Source organism: Felis catus, chromosome E2 (genome assembly GCF_018350175.1).
Source record: "Felis catus isolate Fca126 chromosome E2, F.catus_Fca126_mat1.0, whole genome shotgun sequence".
In the NCBI taxonomy this organism is placed as follows: Eukaryota; Metazoa; Chordata; class Mammalia; order Carnivora; family Felidae; genus Felis; species Felis catus.
This window is the reverse complement of record NC_058382.1, coordinates 43,143,829-43,165,747: the sequence shown is the minus strand read 5'-3', so window position 1 is coordinate 43,165,747 and position 21,919 is coordinate 43,143,829. Positions and strand designations below refer to the sequence as shown.

Below are 21,919 nucleotides of genomic sequence, written 5' to 3'. Positions count from 1 at the left end.
GATTTGTCTTCTCACTCCTGCTAAACTGTAAACTCTATGCAAACAGAAACTATCTGCTTTGCTCACCAATATAACCTGTGCGTTGCCTTGGCCTGGCCAATAGTACGTAATTAAAATAAGTATTTATTAATGAATCAATGTGCATACATTACAGGTGTCATTTTATACATGAGCATCTGAAACACAGACTGATTAGCTAAGATAATGTCATAATCTGTTTTAAAACTAGGTTGAGGGCCCATCTCACTTAATAACTAGGGTCCTGGCCTCACCTCTGGCCACAGTACTTTATTTTAGCATATTTTATATGAAGATATAATTACTAGAAAAACTCATCCACAGAAAAAGCTGGCCTCTTGATACTGGCCCTTTGGAATGTTTGAAGGGTCAGAGATCTGTGACAGTCTGTAGAGGCATCTCAGAGGAAGAAGGAGTGCCCTAAGGATACACAGCTTGGGATGGCTGCTTGCACTGGGGAACTGCAGGTGTAAGGCTTGTTCCGGGGAAAGATGGGGGTGGGCACTGAGTGAAGGCTTCCCACTCTTGTGGTGTTCCAGGTCTTGTTGCCCAACCTGTACAGCTACAGCCACAAACTGTTACACATCATTTCTCACCATCATTAACTTTATTTGCCTAAAGCAATACACAAGAATTCATTTTGAACCCTCCCTTCCTTAGTATGAGTTGTTCGTGAGTGGTAAGGACTTACTTACCTAATACCTGAAGCTCAGTAGCTTGTCCAGTTTGGCATTGGTTAGTAGAAAGTGCCATCTTCAGATACCCTCAGCAAGTGCTGAGACTGACTAGATCATTGGGCCTTGAAGTTAATTCATCAGAAAACTTAACTCTCTTGGCTCCAGCCGTTGTCTCTGTACTGTTGATATCTCCAAAAGTAAGCTGACAAGGTTTTATGTTGTTTTTAAGTAAAGAGACTTTTAGTTCACATGTATCCATTTTGTTTGATTATGAACCTGAATCTTCAAGATGTGAGCAGGTTGTTCTGTGCTCTTAGAAACAACAACTTCTGATTAAAAATTGAGGTATAATTTACTTAGAAGTAATGCACAGATCTTAAGTATTCAGTTTGATGAGTTGTTAACAGTTGCATCACCATGTAAGTACAGTGCAACAAGAATGTAGGATATTTCCATCACTCGAAAATGTTTCCTTGTGCCCCTTCCCAGTCAGTCCCATACCCCTACCACCACCAATACCTTCTGCTATCACTATAAATAAAGTTCACCTGTTCCTATACTTCAGATTAGTGGAATGCTACAGTATGGGGTGGTTTGTTGTTTTTTTTTTGTTTTTTTGTTTTTTTTTTTTTTTTGGTGTGTGTCTCTGGAATCTTTCACTAGGCGTATTTTTTAGATTCATACCTGTTGTTGCATGTATTCATAGTCCATTCATTTTTATTGCTTTACTATATTGTATTGAATGATTCTACCGTAACTTGTTTATCCAGTCTCCTATTGATAAACATTTGGATTTGTTTCCAGTTTGGGGCTATAATGAATAATGCTACTGTGAACATTTTATTTTTATTTTATTTTATTTTTTAATGTTTATTTATTTTTGAGAGACAGTGAGCATGAGTGGGGGAGGTGCAGAGACAGGGGGTACAGAGGATCCAAAGCGGGCTCTGTGCTGACAACTGGGAGCCTGACGCAGGGCCTGAATTCACGAACCATGAGATCATGACCTGAGCCGAAGTCAGATGCTCAACCTACTGAGCCACCGAGGTGCCCTTACTATGAACATTTTATGTAAGTTTTTGTGGACATACGTTTTTGTTTTCTTGGGCCAATATGTACAAGTGGAATTGCTATGTTATTGGGTTAATATGTGCAGGCTTGTTTTAATGTTTATTTATTTATCTTTGAGAGTAGGGAAAGGGCAGAGAGAGGGAGTGGGAAAGAGAATCCCAAGCAGGCTCTGCACTGTCAGCACAGATCCGGACCCGGGGCTTGATCTCAAGAGATGGAGATTATGACCTGAGCCAAAATCAAGAGTCAGCTGTCAGCACGGAGCCTGACATAGGGCTCAAACGCATGAAACTATGAGATCATGAGCTGAAATCAAGAGTCAGATGCTCAAACAAGCCACCTGGGCATCTCCCAACACTATTTCTTTAAGAGTTTCTTTTTAGGGGACCTGGGTGCCTCTCTGCCCCTCCCCTGCTCGTGCTCTCTTTCAAACTAAATAAACTTAAAAAAATTTGTTTTAAATAGTTTCTTTTCCCCATTGAATTGATTTAATACTTCAGTTGAAGATCAGTTGACTGCATTTGTGTGGCTTGCAGGGTAAATATAGTATTACAAGGCAGTAACTTTGTCTATAGAAATCCCTAATGACTCTTTTTGAAGCCTCGTGCTGAAAAGTAGAAAGGTAAAATGTGGAAGCAACCCAAGTGTTCCTGGTCAGATGAATGGATAAACAAAAAATGTAGCGTATACATAAAATGGAATATTATTCAGCCTTAAATAAGGAAGGAAATTCTGACACACCCTACAACATGGGTGAACCTTGAGGACATGATACTAAGTGAAATAAGCCAGTCACAAAGGTACAAGTATTATATGATTGCACTTATAGAGAATCAAACTCATAGAGATAAAGTAGAATGATGGTTACTGAAGGTTGGAGGGGATAGGATGTTCTTGTGTAATGGATCTAGATTTTCACTTTTACAAGGTAAAAAGAGTTCTGTGGGTGGTGGTTGGTGGTGATGGTTGTGCAACAATGTGAATGTTAATGTGGCTGACCCATACGTTTAAAAATGGTTAAGATGGCAAATTTTAGGGGCACCTGGGTGGCGCAGTCGGTTAAGCGTCCGACTTCAGCCAGGTCACGGTCTCGCAGTCCGTGAGTTCGAGCCCCGTGTCGGGCTCTGGGCTGATGGCTCAGAGCCTGGAGCCTGTTCCCGATTCTGTGTCTCCCTCTCTCTCTGCCCCTCCCCCGTTCATGCTCTGTCTCTCTCTGTCCCAAAAATAAATAAATAAACGTTGAAAAAAAAAATTAAAAAAAAAAAAAAAGATGGCAAATTTTATGTTGATGTGTATTTTGCCACAATTAAACATTTTTAAAACCTAACGATATAAGTACAGAATAGTTCTTAGGACATGTGATTCCTACTGTGTATTAGGATGACAAGGCTGTCTAAATTCTATAATGAATGTAAGCTGCTTAATAGGAGTATAATATCTAAAGGAAGAAGGTCAGACAGAGTATGCTCAGGATATGGCATTTAGTTCTGGGGGCCCCATTTCAGGGGGATTTTGGCAAACCAGAGATTGGGCAAGCCAGAGCGACCTTGGCTATTCTTCTGATAGAGAGTATGAGAAAGGCCCGAGGGAATTAGAGTTCTGTCTGTAAAGGAGTGTATCAGTAAGCTTTTGCTATATAACAAACAACCTCAAAATTCAGTAGCTTAAGACAAATATTATGTCTCATGATTCTTTTTCCTCCCCAGCTTTATTGAAATATAACTGACATATAACATTGGGTAAGGTAAAGGTTTACAGTGTATTAATCCGGTTTTCTTATGATTTTGGGGGAGATCTGGATGGTTCTGGGTTAGGTGGTCTCAGCTGGAACTGGATGACGTGAGATGATCTCACTCATATAACTGGCTTTTGGCTCAGTGCCAGGTGGGGCAGTGAGGATGACTTTGGTTGCATGTCTCTTGTGATCTAGCAGGATGGCCTAGGCTTGTTCACATGGTGATGGTCCCAGAGAACCCACGAGCAGTGTGAGAGAGCAAGCCTCCATGCACAAGTACTTTTCAAACATCTTGTGTCATTTTGCTAATTTCCCATTGGCCAGAGCAAATGGCATGGCTAAGTCCAGAGTCACTGTGGGAGGTGATTGACTATCATGAAAACAGAAAAGGGAGTTATTGTGGCCATTTTGCAAACAGCCTACCACCACCTATGAAGTTTAGAGGAAACATGACAGTTTCATTAGAAACATCACAGATAGTTCCACAGTGTAGAAGACCAAGGACTTCAAGTCCATCCACAGAAGAGTTTTCGGACTGAAATGGCCACAGAACAGAATCAGGCCACTAATAAAGGGAAGGTTTTGTCATTGGATGGGTTGGACAGGCTGTGTGACCTCTTGTCTTTCTGACCAACTTGGACCTGTTACATCATCTCTTCCAGGAAGCCTTTCCTGCTTGCATACCACCTGTGGCCCCTGTTGTTAATGATGGCTGTTCTCCATGTGACACACAGATTTGTTGCTCTACCTGTTGTAGTGAATAACAAATGTGTTTACATGCCTGTCTAGTCCATGAAATGGAGTTCCTTAGGGTGATTCACCATTTTAGTACCAATGTCTGTGGGAAATTGTGTTCCATCCTCAGGTTGCCTCCTGGTGGTCATCTGACTGTGGCAACTCCAGCCATAGAATCTTGCACTTAAAGCTGAAAGGAAGGAGAAGGAGGGGGGAAAGTGCCTGTCAATGGAGATTACCTCCTTACCTCCCTTAAAGAATGTTCTCAGAAGCTCAACCAAACTGTATCTTCATCCTATATTTATCTTCTTTGATGCGTCTTTTTTGCAGGAGAGGCTGGGAAATACAGGTTTTAGTTCTGCATGTCGCATCTAGTAGTAAAGTATTCATAGGCACCTTCTGCCCAGGGTCTGACTCCTACTCAAGCTGCCTAATCGATGAATGACCTTTCTGACATTATTCAGTTAACACCAGAATTCCCAGAATCTGTGACTCCTCAAACAATGAGGTAGAATGGTTTTTAATCATAATCCTGACTACCTTCATGATTAAATTCTGTCATTTGAAGCTCCTAGCTTCATAACTCATGGAATAGGGCAGGGGTCAGCAAATCTTTTCTATTAAGCACCAGATGGTAAATATTTTCAATTTTGTGGGCCATATGCTCACTGTTGCACCTACTTTGCTGTTATATTACAAAAGTAGCCATAGATAAAGGAATGGATATGACTTGTGTTCCAGAATTTATAAAAACAGGGGTAAGACTGGATTTGGCCTACCCCTATGGTGGGGAATGGGTCTCTTCCTAAGATTTTGCAGAAGCTGTGGCTCCATGGACCAGGCATACAGAAGGTAAGATGATATCCCACCAGTCTGGGAAGAGCAAAATCCACAAATCCCAGCTTCTGCACAAGTTTCAACAAGTCAGGCCTTTTGGGTTCCCTGTTTCTCTAAATGACACTACAACTTGTCATTTTATGCTTAGAACTTCGGTGTCATTTTTAGGGTGTCACATTTATTTATTTATTTATTTATTTATTTATTTATTAAAATATAGTTTACATATCAGTAAATTTAGTCCTTTTAAGTATACAGTTCTATGAGTTTTGACATGCACACAGTCATGTAACTAACAACCTTGTCAAGATAGAGAACAGTTCCTTTACCACCTACCCCCCAAAATTCCCTGTAGCCCTTTGCAGTTGACTCATTACCTTTGGCAATCACTGTTTTCTGTCCCTGTTTGCTTTTTCTGTAATGTCATGTAAATGGAATCACACAGTATAGAGCCTCCTGAGTCTGGCATCTTTTAGTTAGCATAATGCACTGGAGATTCATTTTGTCATTGAGTCCATTAGTAGTTTGCTCTTTTGCATTACTGAGTAGTATTCCATTGCATGATACACTACTATTTGTTTATCCATTAACCACCAGTTGAAGGACGTTTTTGCTGGTTCTAAGTTTAGGCAGTTACAAATGAAACTAGTGTTAAACATTAGAAGATAGACATTCACATACGGGTTTTTGTGTAAAAATCAGTTTTGTTTTTCTTGGTAAAAACCCAGAAGTGGGGCTACTAGATTATATGATAAGTGTATATTTAACTTTGTAAGATGACAAACTGTTTCCAAAGTGGCTCTACCATTTTTCATTTTCACCAAGAATGAACAGTTGCTTTATGGCCTTGCCAGTATTTGATACCAGGTTTTCTGATTTTTAGACATTTTAGTAGGTGCGTAGTTGTATTAAATAAGTTTTAATTTGCATTTCTTCTTTTTACACAAAAATTTTTAACGTTTACTCACTTTTGACAGAGAGACAGAGACAGAGTGTGAGCGGGAGAGGAGCAGAGAGAGGAGACACAGAATCCAAAGCTCAAACTCCAAGCTCTGAGCTATCAGCACAGAGCGCAACATGGGGCTCAAACTGACAGATGGCGAGATCATGACCTGAGCCGAAGTCGAACACTTAACTGACCAAGCCACCCAGGAGCCCCTAATTTGCATTTCTAATTAATGCAGTCTAATAACTAACTACTATTGATATGGTGGATTATAGTAATTGATTTTAGAATGTTGAACCAGCCATACATTCCTGGGATTAAATTCTCTTGGTCATGCTAAGACTCTGATCTCCTTGAGGTACTTCCCATTGGCTGGACCCAGAAAGTCCAAACTCAGGTTAGTGCTTGGTGCCACCAGCTCTGGCTCCTACACACTTTTCTGACTTATTGGCCCCAAAATTGGGGTGTTTTGTTGTTGTTTTTTTTAATCTTCTTATCTCTACAGCCTCCCTGTTAGGCCCTCAGTAAAGGTGTGATGTATGAACAGATCAACATTGGTTTGAGTGGTGGATCTGAGGCAAGCACTTGCCGATCCAGGCAACAGAATGAACTTTCCTGGCTCATACTTCTCACAAAAGAATGAAAGATTTATTCCACACATATAAAACCTCTGTTTTTACAGAGGCTCAGAGAAGCTAAGTAATCTGCCCAGGGCTTCACAGCTGGTTGTGGCAGCTCTAACATACACGGCCAGCTGCGGAACCTTGGAAAAGTTGTCTAGCCTCTTTGAGCTTCTGTATCCTCATCTGCAAAATGGGATTGTGTGGACTTAGATGTACTATATGTTATACTAAACATTGTTTGGCCTATTGCATTTCACTGCATATTAGCTCAGAATATTATCTTCGTATTCCTACACAGCTTTTGAAAAGGAGACATCTAAGTCAGTCATAGAAATCTTTTTAAAAATTATGGATGTATGGGGCTTCCTGGCTGGCTCAGTTGGAAGAGCATGTGACCCTTGATCACAGGGTTGTGAATTCAAACCCCACGTTGGATGTAGAGATTACTTAAAAAAGAAAAGTTGGTTCTTTGAAAAGATCAACAAAATTGACACTTTTAAAAATTAAATTAGGGGCACCTGGGTGGTTCAGTCGATTGAGCGTCCAACTTCAGCTCAGGTCATGATCTCGCAGTTCCTGAGTTTGAACCCCGAATTGGGCTCTGGGCTGACAGCTTGGAGCCTGGAGCCTGGAGCTTGGAGCCTGCTTCAGATTCTGTGTCTCCCTTTCTCTCTGCCCCTCTCCCACCTATTCTCTCTCTCTCTCTCTCTCTCTCTCTCTCTCTCTCTCTCAATAAATAAACGTTAAAAATTTTTTTAATTAAATTTTTAAAAATGGTGTATACAGTGACTTACTATCTGTAATAGTAAGCCCTGTAAGAAATGCTTTACAAATATTAACTCGTTTAATCCTTAACTCCCCTATGAGGTAGATACAATTATCCCCATTTTACAGATGAGGAAACAGAAGCATAGAATGATTAAGAATTAAGAAACCTATCTGAGGTTACCTAGCTGGTAAGTGGTAGAGTCAAAACTTGAGCCAGGCAAGGTGGCTTTAGATTCCATGCCTCTAACCTCTGTGCTATCTTCCCCATAGCCTTGTGAAGGTGTATATAGCCAGTCCTGTCCCAACCAGTGTGTGGTGATTGGAATGCATGTGAGCTAGGTAGGGTTGAGTTTATGGAGATCTTTGGAGAACGCAAAAGGTCTACATATATACAAGAAAGTTAGGGGCTGGGAGTAGGGAAATTTTAGGGGTTAGAAAAGGGTAGTCACTGAAATAAAAAAGGGAAACCAGCTCTACCTGCTTGAACAGGAAATACCTAGTATCAAGCCTGCCTAGCTTCATGCCATCTGGCTTCCTCAGAGGCCAGCTGATGCCCCTTTATGGGTGTTGATGAAGCTGCCCTTTAAGTCATTGTAGTAAAACAGAGGTTATTAAAATGTCTTCTAATCCATTCTGTTCTTTTAAACCACCCATGCAAACATACATCCACATATAACTACAGCATGAAGGAATGAAGTGGGAGAGAGGAGTAAGTGTGCCCTGGGCATGAATTTTGAGAGAACGTGGACGTCTTTGCTTATAGTGGCTGTGTTTCACTCCTCTGGCCCTTATAGCTGTTGGTAATTAATGACCCATAAAATTTATGCAGAACCTTACTTGTCTAGTGCTACAGATTTGACACTCAGGCTCCCAGAATATCCATGATCTGAAAGTAGAAAAACAACAACAGCAAAAACAATAACAAACTGCAAATGCAGAAGGTGACCAAAATAGCTGAAGAGGAGAAGTCCAGGACATGATAATTATAGAAAATACTATGTGACTTACCTGTTTCTAACTAGAAAGGAAGCCTCTAAGGGCAGAATTAATCAGCAAAGAGGAAAGAGACATAGCTGAGAGTCCACAGACATTATTCATCACTATTAGAAAGAAAGATGATTAAGATAAAACCCAATGGTAGAGTACAGGAGGCAAGCCAAGATCCACAGCCCCAGAGGATAGAGACAGGAGCACAGGAAGCTGACTGGGGTCTGGAGTTAGCCCTAGTCATGCTTGTTTCAGTGGTTCACAGAGGCACAGGTGTCCTTCAGGTAGGGTCAAGCAGTATAGGATGCTGTATTGGGCAATACCAGCCAACCAACCCCTAAGATAGACATGTAGTTTACATAGTACATTTGTATCTATACTAGAAGCAAAAGAACTGAAATGAAATTAAGAAAACAATTCCATTTACAATAGCATCAAACAAAATTAAATACTTAGAAAAAAATTTAACCAAAAAGTGTGTTACTCTCTAAAAACTATAGAATATCATTGAAAGAAATTAAAGACCTAAGTAAATGGAAAAGCATACCGTGTTCATGGATCAGAAAACCTAATTTTATGATGACAGCGTTCCCCAAATTGATCTACAGATTCAAAACAATCTCTACCAAAATCCCAGATTGAACCTAGATTTTATAGGAAAATGCAAAGGACCCAGAATAGCAAGAACAATATTGAAAAAGAACAAAGTTGGAAGACTCACACTGACTTCAGAACTTACTGTAAAGCTAAAGTAATCAAGACAGGGTGGTACTAGCATAAGGACAGACAAATTGAGCAGTGAAATAAAATTGAGAGTCTGTATATAAACCCATACATTTATGGTCAACTGTTTTTCAACAAAGATATCAGAGTCATTCAGGGGAAAGAATAGTCTCTTCAACAAGTGGTACTGAATAACCTCATGAGGAAGAATAAAGTTGGACCCCCCCCCATACCTCCCAAATCCTCCGTCCCCACTATCCCCTGCCACTAATTTACTTTCTGTCTTCATGGATTGCCTGTTCTGAACATTTTCTATAAATGGAATCATACAATAAATGGCCTTCTGTGACTAGCATCTTTCACTTAGCATAATGAAGGTTCATCCTTGTTGTAATTTGTATCAGTACTTCATTACTTTTTGTGGTTGAAGAATACTACATTGCATGGATATACCACATTTTGTTTACCCATTCAGTAGTTGATAGACATTGGGTGTCAACTTTTTGGCTATTAAGAAAGATTGTCCTATGAACATTCATGTACAAGTTTTTGTGAGATGATATGCTTTTAATATGATATAAAAGGGTCCAAATAAACAACTGTTCTCCACTATTTAATTTTCTCAGAAAGAAAAAACATACTCTTCATCAGTTACTCTGAAGCCATTTTTGTGATTTTGAGTAACTGTCTCCCCAACTTTTAGTTGATTTATACCTGACAGTTTTGCAGAGTGTTCTTCTTACTCTGTTATTTAAGTATGTGTTTTGAAACCCATTTCTCTTTGAGATAATCTTTGAAAGTGACCCTGTACAAAGCTAGACCTGTCTGAAGATTTCTGGATCATGCAGGACCTTATAAGTCATACTGAAGAATCTGGACTTTGTGAAGTGTTTTGTTTGTTTGTTTGTTTGTTTTAAGGATCCATTTTATTTAATTTATTATTATTATTATTATTATTATTATTATTATTATTATTATTTAGAGAATGCAAATGGGTGAGAGGGACAGAGGGAGAGAGAGAGAATCTTAAGCAGGCTCCACACTGAGCTTGGAGCCTGACGAGGGGCTCAATCCCACAACCCTGGGATCATGACCTGAGCCAAAATCAAGAGTCGGACACTCAACCAACTGAGCTACCCAGGCAGGTGCTATTTAAGAATCTGGACTTCATAGAGGCACTTGGGTGGCTCAGTCGGTTAAGCTTCCGACTTCGGCTCAGGTCATGATCTCACGGTTTGTGAGTTCGAGCCCCACGTCCGGCTCTGTGCTGACAGCTCAGAGCCTGGAGCCCGCTTCGGCTTCTGTGTCTCCCTCTCTCTCTCTCTACCCCTCCTCAACTCGTTCTCTCTCTCTCTCTCTCTCTCTCTCTCTCTCTCTCGCAAAAGTAAATAAACAAAAAAATTTTTTAAAGAATCCGGACTTTATAGTGAGTCCAGTGAGAAGTCAAAAAAGGTTTAAAAAGGAAGGAAGTGATGTGATCCCATTTGCATTTTAGAAAGATCTCTTTACAATATGAGGATTAGATGAAGGAAGGAAAGGATGGAAGGAAGAGAGATAAAGTAGAACATTGTTGCAGTCATCCAGGTGAGTGGTACTCGGAGCTAGACTAGGGCAGTGACAGAGGGGATAACAATGAAGGGATGGATTTAAGAGATAATAAAGAGATAGGATCAATAAGACTTGATGAGTTACTTATACGGGTAAGAGAATAGAGAAGTTATGGATGATGGCCAGCTTTCTGGGCTAAAGAATTGAGTTGATGATAGTAACATTCCATAAGAGAGAGAATATGGAAAGAAAATGTTTGAGTGAGGGTTTATGATAATTATTAAATGCTGACCATGTATACTTGGCTAGGCACTTAAAACTGGACCTCATTTGGGGCACCTGAGTGGCTCAGTCAGTTGAGCGTCTGTCTTTGGCTCAGAGTGTGATCTCATAGTTGGTGGATTTGAGCCCCACATCGGGCTCTGTGCTGATAGCTCAGAGCCTGGAGCCTGCTTTGGATTCTATGTCTCCCGCTCTCCGTCCCTCCCCCACTCACACTCTGTCTCTCAAAAATGAATAAATGTTTAAAAACAAAAAAAAAAAAAAAAACTTGACCTCATTTAATCTTCAGAAGACCCTGGGAGCTAAATAGCATTAGGCCTGTTTTACCCATGAAAAGAGTTGCATAAGAACTGGTGAAGCCAGAATTTGAACTCAGGTATCTCTGAAGCCTTCACTTCAGGTGCTCTCACCATCTCACTTTACTCTTTCTGTTCAGATTTAGTCATGTGGTTGTGTGGGTTATGGAAACTATAGAACATCAGTGTATATTCAGGAGTAGAATATGTGGGTGTGAAACTCTGGAGGGAAATCTGGGCTTATTCTGCAGATTTGGGAGTCCCTGGTATACTGATAAAACTTTGGACATGAGTGGAAAGAGTATGTGGAACAAGAAGAAAAGACACCTATGACTTGAACCTCAAAAACCTCAGCATTGAAGGAGCTGGGAACCCCAAAAGTGGCACTCAGAAATGACCAGAAAGGTGGGAGGATGTTGTGGATGGGGAGGGAAGAGATGTATATCCCTAGTACTTGGAGTTACTAAAGGAACACCATGTCTCCTTTAAACTGTAAATAGGTTGGGGCATCTGGGTAGCTCAGTCGGTTAAGCGTCTGACTCTTGGTTTTGGCTTGGGTCATGATCTCTTGGTTCATGGGTTTGAGCCCCCCATTGGGCTCTGCGCTGACAGTACAGAGTCTGCTTGGGATTCTCTCTGCCACTCCCCGCTTGCGCTCTCTCTCTCTCTCTCTCTCTCAAAATAAATAAATAAACTTAAAAAAAATTGAAAATAGGTGGACTCTGATCTGTGAGGAAATGCAAATGAAGCAGTGTTATTGTGGATTAAAGTAGAACAGCAAAGTTGTGTGTTTGGATAAAACTTAAAATTTAGGATTTGTGGTGAGCAAGATCAGTGGTAAGGTTTTTAAAAGATAGTTGGAAGACTAAGGGAATGTAAAGTGTTTATAAAATTATTATTTAAAATAGGGCGCCTGGATGGCTCAGTCGGTTAAGCGGCCGACTTCGGCTCAGGTCACGATCTTGCAGTCCGTGAGTTCGAGCCCCGCCTCGGGCTCTGTGCTGACAGCTCAGAGCCTGGAGCCTGTTTCAGATTCTGTGTCTCCCTCTCTCTGACCCTCCCCTGTTCATGCTCTGTCTCAAAAATTAAAAAAACAAAACAAAACAAAACATTAAAATGTTACAGCCCCAATGGGAAACAGTATGGTGGTTCCTCAAAAACTTAAAAATCTACCGTATGATCTAGCAATTCTACTTCGGGGTATAAATGCGAAAGAATTGAAAGCAGGATCTTGAAGAGGTATTTGAACACCCATGTTCATAGCCGCGTTATCTGTTGTAGCTAAAATACAGAAGCAACCCAAGTGTCTGAACAGATGAATGGATAAGTAAAATGTGGTATATACATATGGAATGGAATATTATTTGAATTTAAAAGGGGAGGAAGTTCTGACACATGCTAAAACATGGATGAACTTTGAGGACATTATGCTAAGTGAAATAAGCCAATCACAAAAAAACAAACACTATGATTCCCCTTCTATGAGGTACCTAGCATAGTCAGAGTCATAGAGACAGAAAGTAGAATGGTTAGAGCACCTGGCTGCTGTCAGTAGAGCATATGACTCTTGATCTTGGGGTAATAGGGTCTTGGGTTTGAAGCCCATGTTGGGTGTACAGATTACTTAAAAAAAAAAAAAAAAAAATATATATATATATATATATATATATATATATATATATATATACACACACACACACATACATACAGTGACTAGGGAGAGGGACTGGAAAGAGGAGTTACTGTTTAATGAGTATAGAGTTTCAGTTTTGCAAGATGAAAAGTTCTGGAGGTAGGTGGTGGTGATGGTTGCACAATATGAATGTATCACTGAACCTGTACACTTAAAAATAGTTAAGATGGGACACCTGGGGGGCTCAGTAAATTAAGTGTCTGACTCTTGATCTCAGCTCAGGTTATGATCTCAGGGTTGTGAGTTCAAGCCCCGTGTTGGGCTCTGCACTGGGTGTGGAGCCTACTTAAATTAAAATTTGGGGCACCTGGGTGGCTCAGTCAGTTGAACATCCAACTCTTGATTTTGTCTCAGGTCATGATCGTGCAGTTTGTGGGTTCGAACCCCATGTTGGGCTCTGCACTGACAGAGCGGAACCTGCTTGGGATTCTCTCTCCATCTCTGTCCCTCCCCTGCTCGTTCTCCGTCTCTCTTATTCTTCCTCTCTCTCTCTGTATCAAAATAAATAAACATTTAAAAAGTTAAAATTTAAAAAATGTGTTAAGGGGTGCCTGGGTGGCTTAGTTCGGTTAGCATCCGACTTGATTTCAGCTCAGGTCATGATCTCATAGTCATGAGATCGAGCCCCTTGTGGGGCTCCCCACTGAGCATGGAGCCTGCTTAAGATTTTCTCTCTCCCCTGGCCCTACTCCACTCCCCAACTTGTACTCGCTCTCTCTCTCTCTCTCTCTCTCTCTCTTTCTCTCTCTCTAAAAAAAAAAAAAAAAAGTTTAAGATGGTAAATTTTATGTGTATTTTACCACACACAAAAAAAGAATTTAATTCACTATGAAAAGAAAATGACAGTGACACAGCTTCATCCCTTTATATGACTCAGTGGGTATGGAGTTACCATTGACCTAACACACAGCCAGAGTGGGTACCACTGGTTTAGCAGAGGGGCTGCTGTATGGGGAAACCTGATACCCTAAGCACACCTAAATCTCATCTTGGTTTCCAAGAAGACTTTTGTTTGTTTGTTATTTCATTTAATAACCCTTGTGATCAGAAGGAAAAATTCCACAGTAAGACATATTCATTGTATAAAATTTGGCAATGTTTGAAAAACAAAATTCATCCATAATCTCATAATTTGAGTAATCATTATTAAATTCAGGTGTATTCTGGTCCTTCTAGTGTCATGTGTGAAATATATTTACAAATAATATTATAGATATCCTTTTATGTTTTCATTCATATATATTTATTTTTTTCTGTGCTTTAAAAAAATGGATATCATACTTCACATATTGTTTTGTTTTCCCTCTTTTCAGTGAACATATGGTGATGTCTTGCAGGTCATTGAGGGCTTTCTATCCCCTTGGTTTTCAGTGACTGCATAATGTTATTTATCTTACCCATTACTGTTATTCAGCATCTAGATTGTTTCCCAGTTTTTCACCTATCGTAGCCAATGTTGGAGTGAATATCCTTATACAAAAAATACCATTTTAAACTTCCTGTTACTATTATTGCCAGTTTGGTAGTTGAAAAAAAAAATTTTGTTTGTTTCTAGTGAACATTCTCTATGCTTGCTACCATAAACTTTTAAATTATAATCTGCACAGCACTTAGGGTAGTTCTCTTCCAACTTGTATTGGTTTTTGTTTCCCACTCCTCTTTTCCTTTTTCTAATCTAATATCATAGAATCATGAACTTTTACAGTTAAGGCCCTGATGGTTAAATGATTGGACCAGAGTCACACAAAACATTAAGTAACAGAACAGAGATTTAACCCAGCTTTACTCATTTTTCATTTTTCTTCCTTTCAGTAGATGTATATTGCTAATATCCTTAAGTCTCCATGGGAAAAGCTTTTGCAGCTTTTCATTTTGGAGCAGTATTTCATTTGTGCTTTTGTGGCAGAGAACTTGTTGCTTCCAAATAAGTCCAGAAGATAGCCTCGGCTGAGTATGCCATCCACTAATAGCCAGTATAATGCTTGCTGTTCCAGGAGCCATGTTTGACCAGGACTGTGGGAAGGTCGTATTCATGCTGGAGGCTCTTGTGAGGAGATGAGTTGGTGAACAGAGAAGCTGGCATGAAGATGCTCCCAGGAGTGGGCGTGTTTGGGACCGGCAGCTCTGCCCGGGTTCTGGTCCCACTGCTGAGGGCAGAAGGGTTCACCGTGGAGGCCCTGTGGGGGAAGACTGAGGAGGAAGCAAAGCAGCTTGCCGAGGAGATGAACATCACCTTCTACACCAGCCGGACCGATGATGTCTTGCTGCATCAAGACGTGGATCTTGTGTGCATCAATATCCCCCCTCCACTCACCCGGCAAATATCTGTGAAGGCTCTAGGTACGGATAGTCAGACGATAGCAAGGGTAGGATGTATCTCCCTCTGGGTGGTGTCTTGTGTGTCACTGTTCTCCTCTTGGGCCTCTGTGGTCCTTCTTGGGCTTTGGTCTGCAGGTAATGGTACTCTGGGACAACACTCACCCTTAGAGCCGTCCTGGGGAGCGCACACTGGGGGTGTTACAGCTGTGGAAAGAAATGCTCCAGGCTTGCCTGCCTCCCATAAGTAACTCCCTGAGCAAAAATTAAGCATATGCCAAGAGTTGTCTTGTCACAGGGACCAGAGATCATTACACTTCATGCCTGCTTGAAGTCGGAGTTCAAAGACTTGGGCAATGGGAAATTGTGACTGATGTATTTGTTCTTCCATTTCCGTGGCACGTAGCACCTCAGAAAGGATGGAGAGGAGGGTGTAACGAGGCTGCCATTTCCCATGTTTTGTCAGTCCTTCACTAGATTGAGTGCACACCCTTCCTGCCACATTTTGCAATCTTGTGTTCCAGAAGTCAGGAAGGCCCTCGGACAGTGCTGGGCTTCCCTGACAGGATCCACAGGACAGCCAGCTCACATGTCTGCCCCCTTGGGAAGCACAAGGCAGTATAGGGCTTGCTGAGCTGTTCTCCTGCAATTCCTGTTGGGCATCTCTTCCCAGTCAACTCTGGGCGACCTTTTCTCTTTTTCTAATGTAAATCAGAATCTAATTTAGTAGGAAAACAAGCCAGTAAATAGTCATCCAGCATGTTTGTTGTTATTGTTGTTTGGTGTTTGTTTTTTTAATGCCTTCTAGGTGCCAGGCACTGTCCTGATGTCATTCAGGACATTCAAAGCAGTGTTGGATCAGAGCCCTCCCTGCCTTCAGGTTTCACAGTTCAGTTGGAGAGACTAGAGATAACACACATTACAAAGTAAATGAGACAATTCAGGTAGCATATAATTAATTGACAGAGAAATTTTTTTTTTCAACGTTTATTTATTTTTGGGACAGAGAGAGACAGAGCATGAACGGGGGAGGGGCAGAGAGAGAGGGAGACACAGAATCGGAAACAGGCTCCAGGCTCTGAGCCATCAGCCCAGAGCCTGACGCGGGGCTCGAACTCGCGGACCGCGAGATCGTGACCTGGCTGAAGTCGGACGCTCAACCGACTGCGCCACCCAGGCGCCCCAACAGAGAAATTATTTAATGAAGGTGATAGGAGCAAAATATTTCTCTGATGCAGTCAGAGATCTCTGGGCCCAGAAACTGGTATGCCACTAGGCTTGACCACTCCTCCTGGACACTACCATGATGGAGAGTCCAAGCCACTGCTACTTGTTTCCCTTGTTCTGAGGAGAAGAGAATGTCTGTCACCTCTTGCCTAATGCATTGGTAAGGACAAACGTTCATTGGAGTGAGTAAGAACATGAGTGTCTGGTTGTTGATTTGGGGGCATGTACATTTTGGCCAAAAATTGTAGATGGTTTGTCTTTTCCAGAGAGCACTTTAAGGATGTGTGACACTGGAGCTATTCACTGGACACTAGATTCTTAGGAGGGCAAGTAATGGCTTTCAGATTGAGTTTAGAAGTAGGCCTATGCCAACACTTTAACAGAAGGCTAATTCAGGGGGATCAAGCTATTGTGGTCACTTGACTTCCTGCCATCCCTGTGACGTGAATACAGGCTGGTGATGCCAGGTGTATCCAGAGGCAGAGTTCTAGAGGCTCTCAGTCTGCTTATATATTAGGGTTCTCACAGAGACCATTGTCAAGCTGTGTAGGAAGAAAGAGGAAATCCCAAGTTCTTTGGCTACAAGCCTGCTGTTTTCTGGTTCCTGGTATAGGAAAGCACCAGACTTTGGGTCTTTTAATACAAATAGGAAGGACAGGAATGACCAGAGGCTTCTGGAATCTTATGTCCCAGCCCTCAGTGAAGCAGGGTCATCTGTCTTCTCACTGTCAGGAGGAAGAGGGTGTGAATGAGTCCTTGGTCTGTTCTTACAGACACACAGTCCCAGGGTCAAGTTGGTAGGACTGGGAAAGCCATGTCAGCTGGACCTGCCTTGAGGCACTGCCCACTCAAACCCCAAAGGAGTCACTGAGCATATTGTGACCATGAAGTTTACTTCCTGTGAACAAAGAGGTGCTCTGGGGCACTTCACTCCTGGGTAATCTGGAGAATATGAGCTGGAGAAAAGATTGCAGCTTGAAATTTGTCCACCCTCCAAAAAATCTGAGCTGATAAGCACTCAGCATTCATGCTTTTCCCACTGCCTGGAGACAAAAATCAGTTCCCAGCTTCTCTGATCTCTCCCTTGGCTTCCTAGGAGGAATGCTAGATAACTTTAAAAAAAAAAAATTTTTTTTTAATGTTTATTTATTTCTGAGGAGACAGAGACAGAATGTGAGGGGGTTAGGGGCAGAGAGAGAGAAAGACACAGAATCTGAAGCAGGCTCCAGGCTCCGAGCTGTTAGCACAGAGCCCGACACGGGGCTCGAACTCACGAGCTGTGAGATCATGACCTGAGCTGAAGTTGGACATAACCGGCTGAGCCACCCAGGTACCCCGGGAATGCTAGATAACTTAAATATGTCTTTCAAGATAACCCAGGTCCTCCTAAAGTTAAAGACCCTGTGCGGCTGGCCTTGCAGGAGCCTGTTTAAGATGGCCTTTAGCTCCCCTACTGATAATACTACTGAGTCTTAAGTTAAAAAGCATCCCTGTTGTTTGGGCTCAAAATGGGAGGTCTCTCCCCTTTCCCTGACCTCTCATGACATGGAACAGAAATTTCCTTATCCTGGTTTTACCGTCACCAAACTCCCAGGAGCCACAAAAGTCCTTTTCCCCCCTGCCCACCTCCTTTCTGCCCCATGCTGCAGTGTCCACCCCAGTTCCTACAGTGAATAGTTACAGCAGGTAGTTTCTGGGTTGGCCAGAGCTACAGCCCTCAGATGAGGTGTTTGTGTCTGAGAATCTAATTTCCTCATTACTTTCCTGGTCAGCTCTATGTGTTCTGCACTCAGGTGGCCAAATTGTCACCCAGTATGGTGATTCTCCGGTCCCTAATCCTAAAATCTCACATGTGTAAGGAAGCATTAGAGATTCTCCGAGAGCAGATCATGATAACAGTCAGGGGCTATTCTCCCCGAAGGGCCCCCTCCTGCGAGACCCCAGTGTAAGGACCTCTTCCCTTGGTTTGGCACCCACTACTTCTTTGGAGGTATTAACATAGGGAACCACCCCAAGCTCTCAGGAGTATCCCAGGTATTGTCTTGTGACTGCTTATACCCTCATGAGCTTTCATCTTAAAACATCTTAAAAATACTGATCCTTTCTGCTTCCTAAAACAGAAGCTGCCCAGTTCTAGCTCTCTTCGGGGCTTTTTCTAAGGCTTTTTTTGCTCTCTTAGTCCATCCCACCTATAGTATACTCGGAACAGGCATGAGAGCATAAGGGTTAATTTTACTTTCCCTTCCTACCAGAGCCAAACATTTTCTGGCCTTTTGACTACACTAAATTGTTGGATCAGTGTTTTTAGAGAACAATCTTTGGGAAATCTTAGAGCCCTTTCTGCAATTGCAACTGAGAGTACAGAGCCCATCCCCTAGAGTATAGATTAAATACTTTTGCCCAAAGCTGGTGATCTACTAAATGTATGAAGGTACACAAGCATGTCCTCTCTCCAGCCCATGTGTATTAGGCGGTGTTCTTCAGAGAAACAGAACCAATGAGCGTATATAGAGAGAGAGAGGAATTTATTTTAAAGAATCCTCTCGTGATTATAGGAGTTGATAAATTTGAAATCCACAGGGTAGGACAACAGGATGGAAATTCCAACAAGAGTTGATGTTGCAAACTTGAGTCTGAAGGCAGAATTCCTTCCTCTCCATGGAACCCCAGTCTTTTTTCTTGAGGCCTTCAAGTGATTAGATAAAGTCCACCCACATTGTGGAAAGTGATCTGATGTACTCAAAATATACTGGTTTAAATGCTAATCACATCTAGGGGCTCCTGGGTGGTTCATTTGGTTAAGCATCTGACTTCAGCTCAGTTCATGATCTTATGGTTCGTGAGTTTGAGTCCTGCATCGGGTGAGCTCAAGCCCTGCTTTGGGTGAACACAAGCCCTGCTTCTCTCTCTCTCTCTCTCTCTCTCTCTCTCTCTCTCTCTCTCTCTCTCTCCCCCCCCCCCCTCCCTCTCCCCCTTGTGGGTTTTTCTCTCTCCTTCTTTCTCCACCTTCACTCACTTGTGCCATCTCTCTCTCTCAATTAAAAAAAAATAAAATAGGGGCACCTGCGTGGCTCAGTTAGTTGAGCATCTGGCTTTCGCTCAGGTCATGATCTCACAATTCATAAATTGGAACCCCGCGTCGGGCTCTGTGCTGACGGCTCCGAACCTGGAGCCTGCTTCGGATTCTGTGTCTCCCTCTCGCTCTCTGCCTCTCTCTCTCTTTCTCTCAAAAAATAAACATTAAAGAAGTTTTTTAATAAATGCTATTCACATCTAAAAAATACCTTCATAGCAATGTCCAGACTGGTATTTGATGGACACCACAGCCTAGCTGGGTTGGCACATAAAATTACAGATTTTTTTTTTTAAATTTTAATGTTTATTCATTTTTGAGAGAGAGACAGAGCGTGAGTGGGGGAGGGGCAGAGAGAGAGGGAGACACAGAATCTGAAGCAGGCTCCAGGCTCCAAGCTGTCAGCACAGAGCCTGACACGGGACTCAAACTCACCAGCTGTGAGATCATGACCTGAGCGGAAGTTGGTCGCTCAACCGACTGAGCCATCCAGGCACCCCATAAAATTACATATTATACCTCCTCTCTTTACTTGCCATTCCTGGTTTGCACCTTCTACCTCTACTCCTTTCATTTTCCCTTAAGAATTTACTCTTCATTCTGCAGTCTATAGCTTGTTCTCCAGTCCCAGTCACCAGGTACCATTTTTATCCAAGCTGTTGCCTTTCCTCTTGTCCCAGGCCACCATCTGATACAGGAGGCTTTTCCGAGTTCATTTGCCTTCAAGAAAATATTTTTTCCTTCATTGTAAATCCCTTGGAACTTTGAGACTTTTTGGTGTGTTTTATTCTCAGGTATTGGGAAGAATGTGGTTTGTGAGAAGGCAGCAACTTCGGTGGATGCATTCCGGATGGTGACAGCCTCGCGCTACTACCCACAGCTGATGAGTCTGGTGGGGAATGTGCTGCGCTTTCTGCCTGCCTTTGTGCGCATGAAGCAGCTGATCGCGGAGCACTACGTGGGCGCGGTAATGATCTGCGATGCGCGCATCTACTCAGGCAGCCTGCTCAGCCCCAACTATGGCTGGATCTGCGACGAGCTTATGGGTGGTGGGGGCCTGCACACCATGGGCACCTACATCGTGGACCTGCTGACCCATCTGACTGGCCGGAGAGCTGAGAAGGTGCATGGGCTGCTCAAGACCTTTGTGAGGCAGAATGCAGCCATCCGTGGCATCCGACATGTCACCAGTGATGACTTCTGCTTCTTCCAGATGCTCATGGGTGGAGGCGTGTGCAGCACGGTAACACTTAACTTCAACATGCCAGGTGCCTTTGTGCACGAGGTCATGGTGGTGGGCTCTGCAGGACGCCTTGTTGCCAGAGGAGCTGACCTGTATGGGCAAAAGAACTCTGCCACACAAGAGGAGCTGCTCCTGAGGGACTCACTGGCTGTGGGTGCAGGGCTGCCCGAGCAGGGGCCCCAGGATGTTCCACTGCTCTACCTGAAGGGCATGGTCTACATGGTGCAGGCCCTGCGCCAGTCCTTCCAGGGGCAGGGGGACCGCCGCACATGGGACCACATCCCTGTTTCCATGGCCGCCTCATTCGAGGATGGGCTGTACATGCAGAGTGTGGTGGATGCCATCAAAAGGTCGAGCAGATCTGGGGAGTGGGAGGCCGTGGAGGTGATGACGGAAGAACCTGACGCCAACCAGAACCTATGCGAAGCTCTCCAACGGAACAACCTGTGAGCCTGCACGTGGGCTCCCTGCCATGGGGCAGAAGGGATGGGAAGGGACCAGAAGGATGAGACAGGAGGTCTTGGCCATTGCATACATAGTGTATTTCATTTCATGAGTCAACTTGGGCAGGGTCCAGGTGAAGCCCAAGGTGGCCTTGGGAAAACACCCCCTCCAATGCTCAGACTTGGAGGGTGGTGGTATAGCTGAGGGCTAGCAGCTCCCACAGTCTAGCCAAGTAGAGCTGCCCCCAGGTCTCTGCATAGTCATGCTGGTGAGCAGAGCCAGCAAAAGCTTGACTTGGAGGCTGCTTCAGCCTATTTGTGGCCATAACTAGGTGAGAAAGCACAGCAAGGACCCAGCTTGGCTGATTCCTCAGGCCTGAGGGAAAACGACAAGAAGCCTTGTTTTCATGCCCTTCCTGGGCTAGAGCATCTCAGGAATGGTGAGGGCAGCAAGCCATCCCTCAGGGATCCGTACCTGCCCTCCTTCCCATATGCCCAGGCCTTTCCAGCCTCCAGGCTGCCCCTTCCCTGGCAGGGAGGAGTGGGTTCTTCATTGGGTGAGCTCTCAGGGGCTATTGACCTGGGTCAAAGGGTCCCTGATTTGGTGGAGAGGAGACAGGGAGAGTTCTGGAATATCTGATAAATATTAATAAATCAGAAAGTCTGACACTATGGCAA

At 42.9% G+C, this 21,919-nt stretch overlaps 1 protein-coding gene across 2 annotated transcripts in view; it reads left to right on the top strand.

Moving 5' to 3' along the window:
- Positions 1 to 21,919, top strand: part of GFOD2 (glucose-fructose oxidoreductase domain containing 2) — a 34,948-nt gene extending 13,029 nt beyond the window's left edge. Inside the window, exons 2-3 of one of the 2 annotated variants that reach the window (XM_003998135.5) lie at positions 14,934 to 15,279; positions 20,350 to 21,919. In XM_003998135.5, the coding sequence (XP_003998184.1) occupies positions 15,021 to 15,279; positions 20,350 to 21,248 (1,158 nt within the window). In that variant the 5' untranslated portion in view covers positions 14,934 to 15,020 and the 3' untranslated portion in view covers positions 21,249 to 21,919. The remainder of the gene's footprint in view (positions 1 to 14,933; positions 15,280 to 20,349) is intronic. The other variant, XM_019819921.3, reaches the window with a different exon arrangement.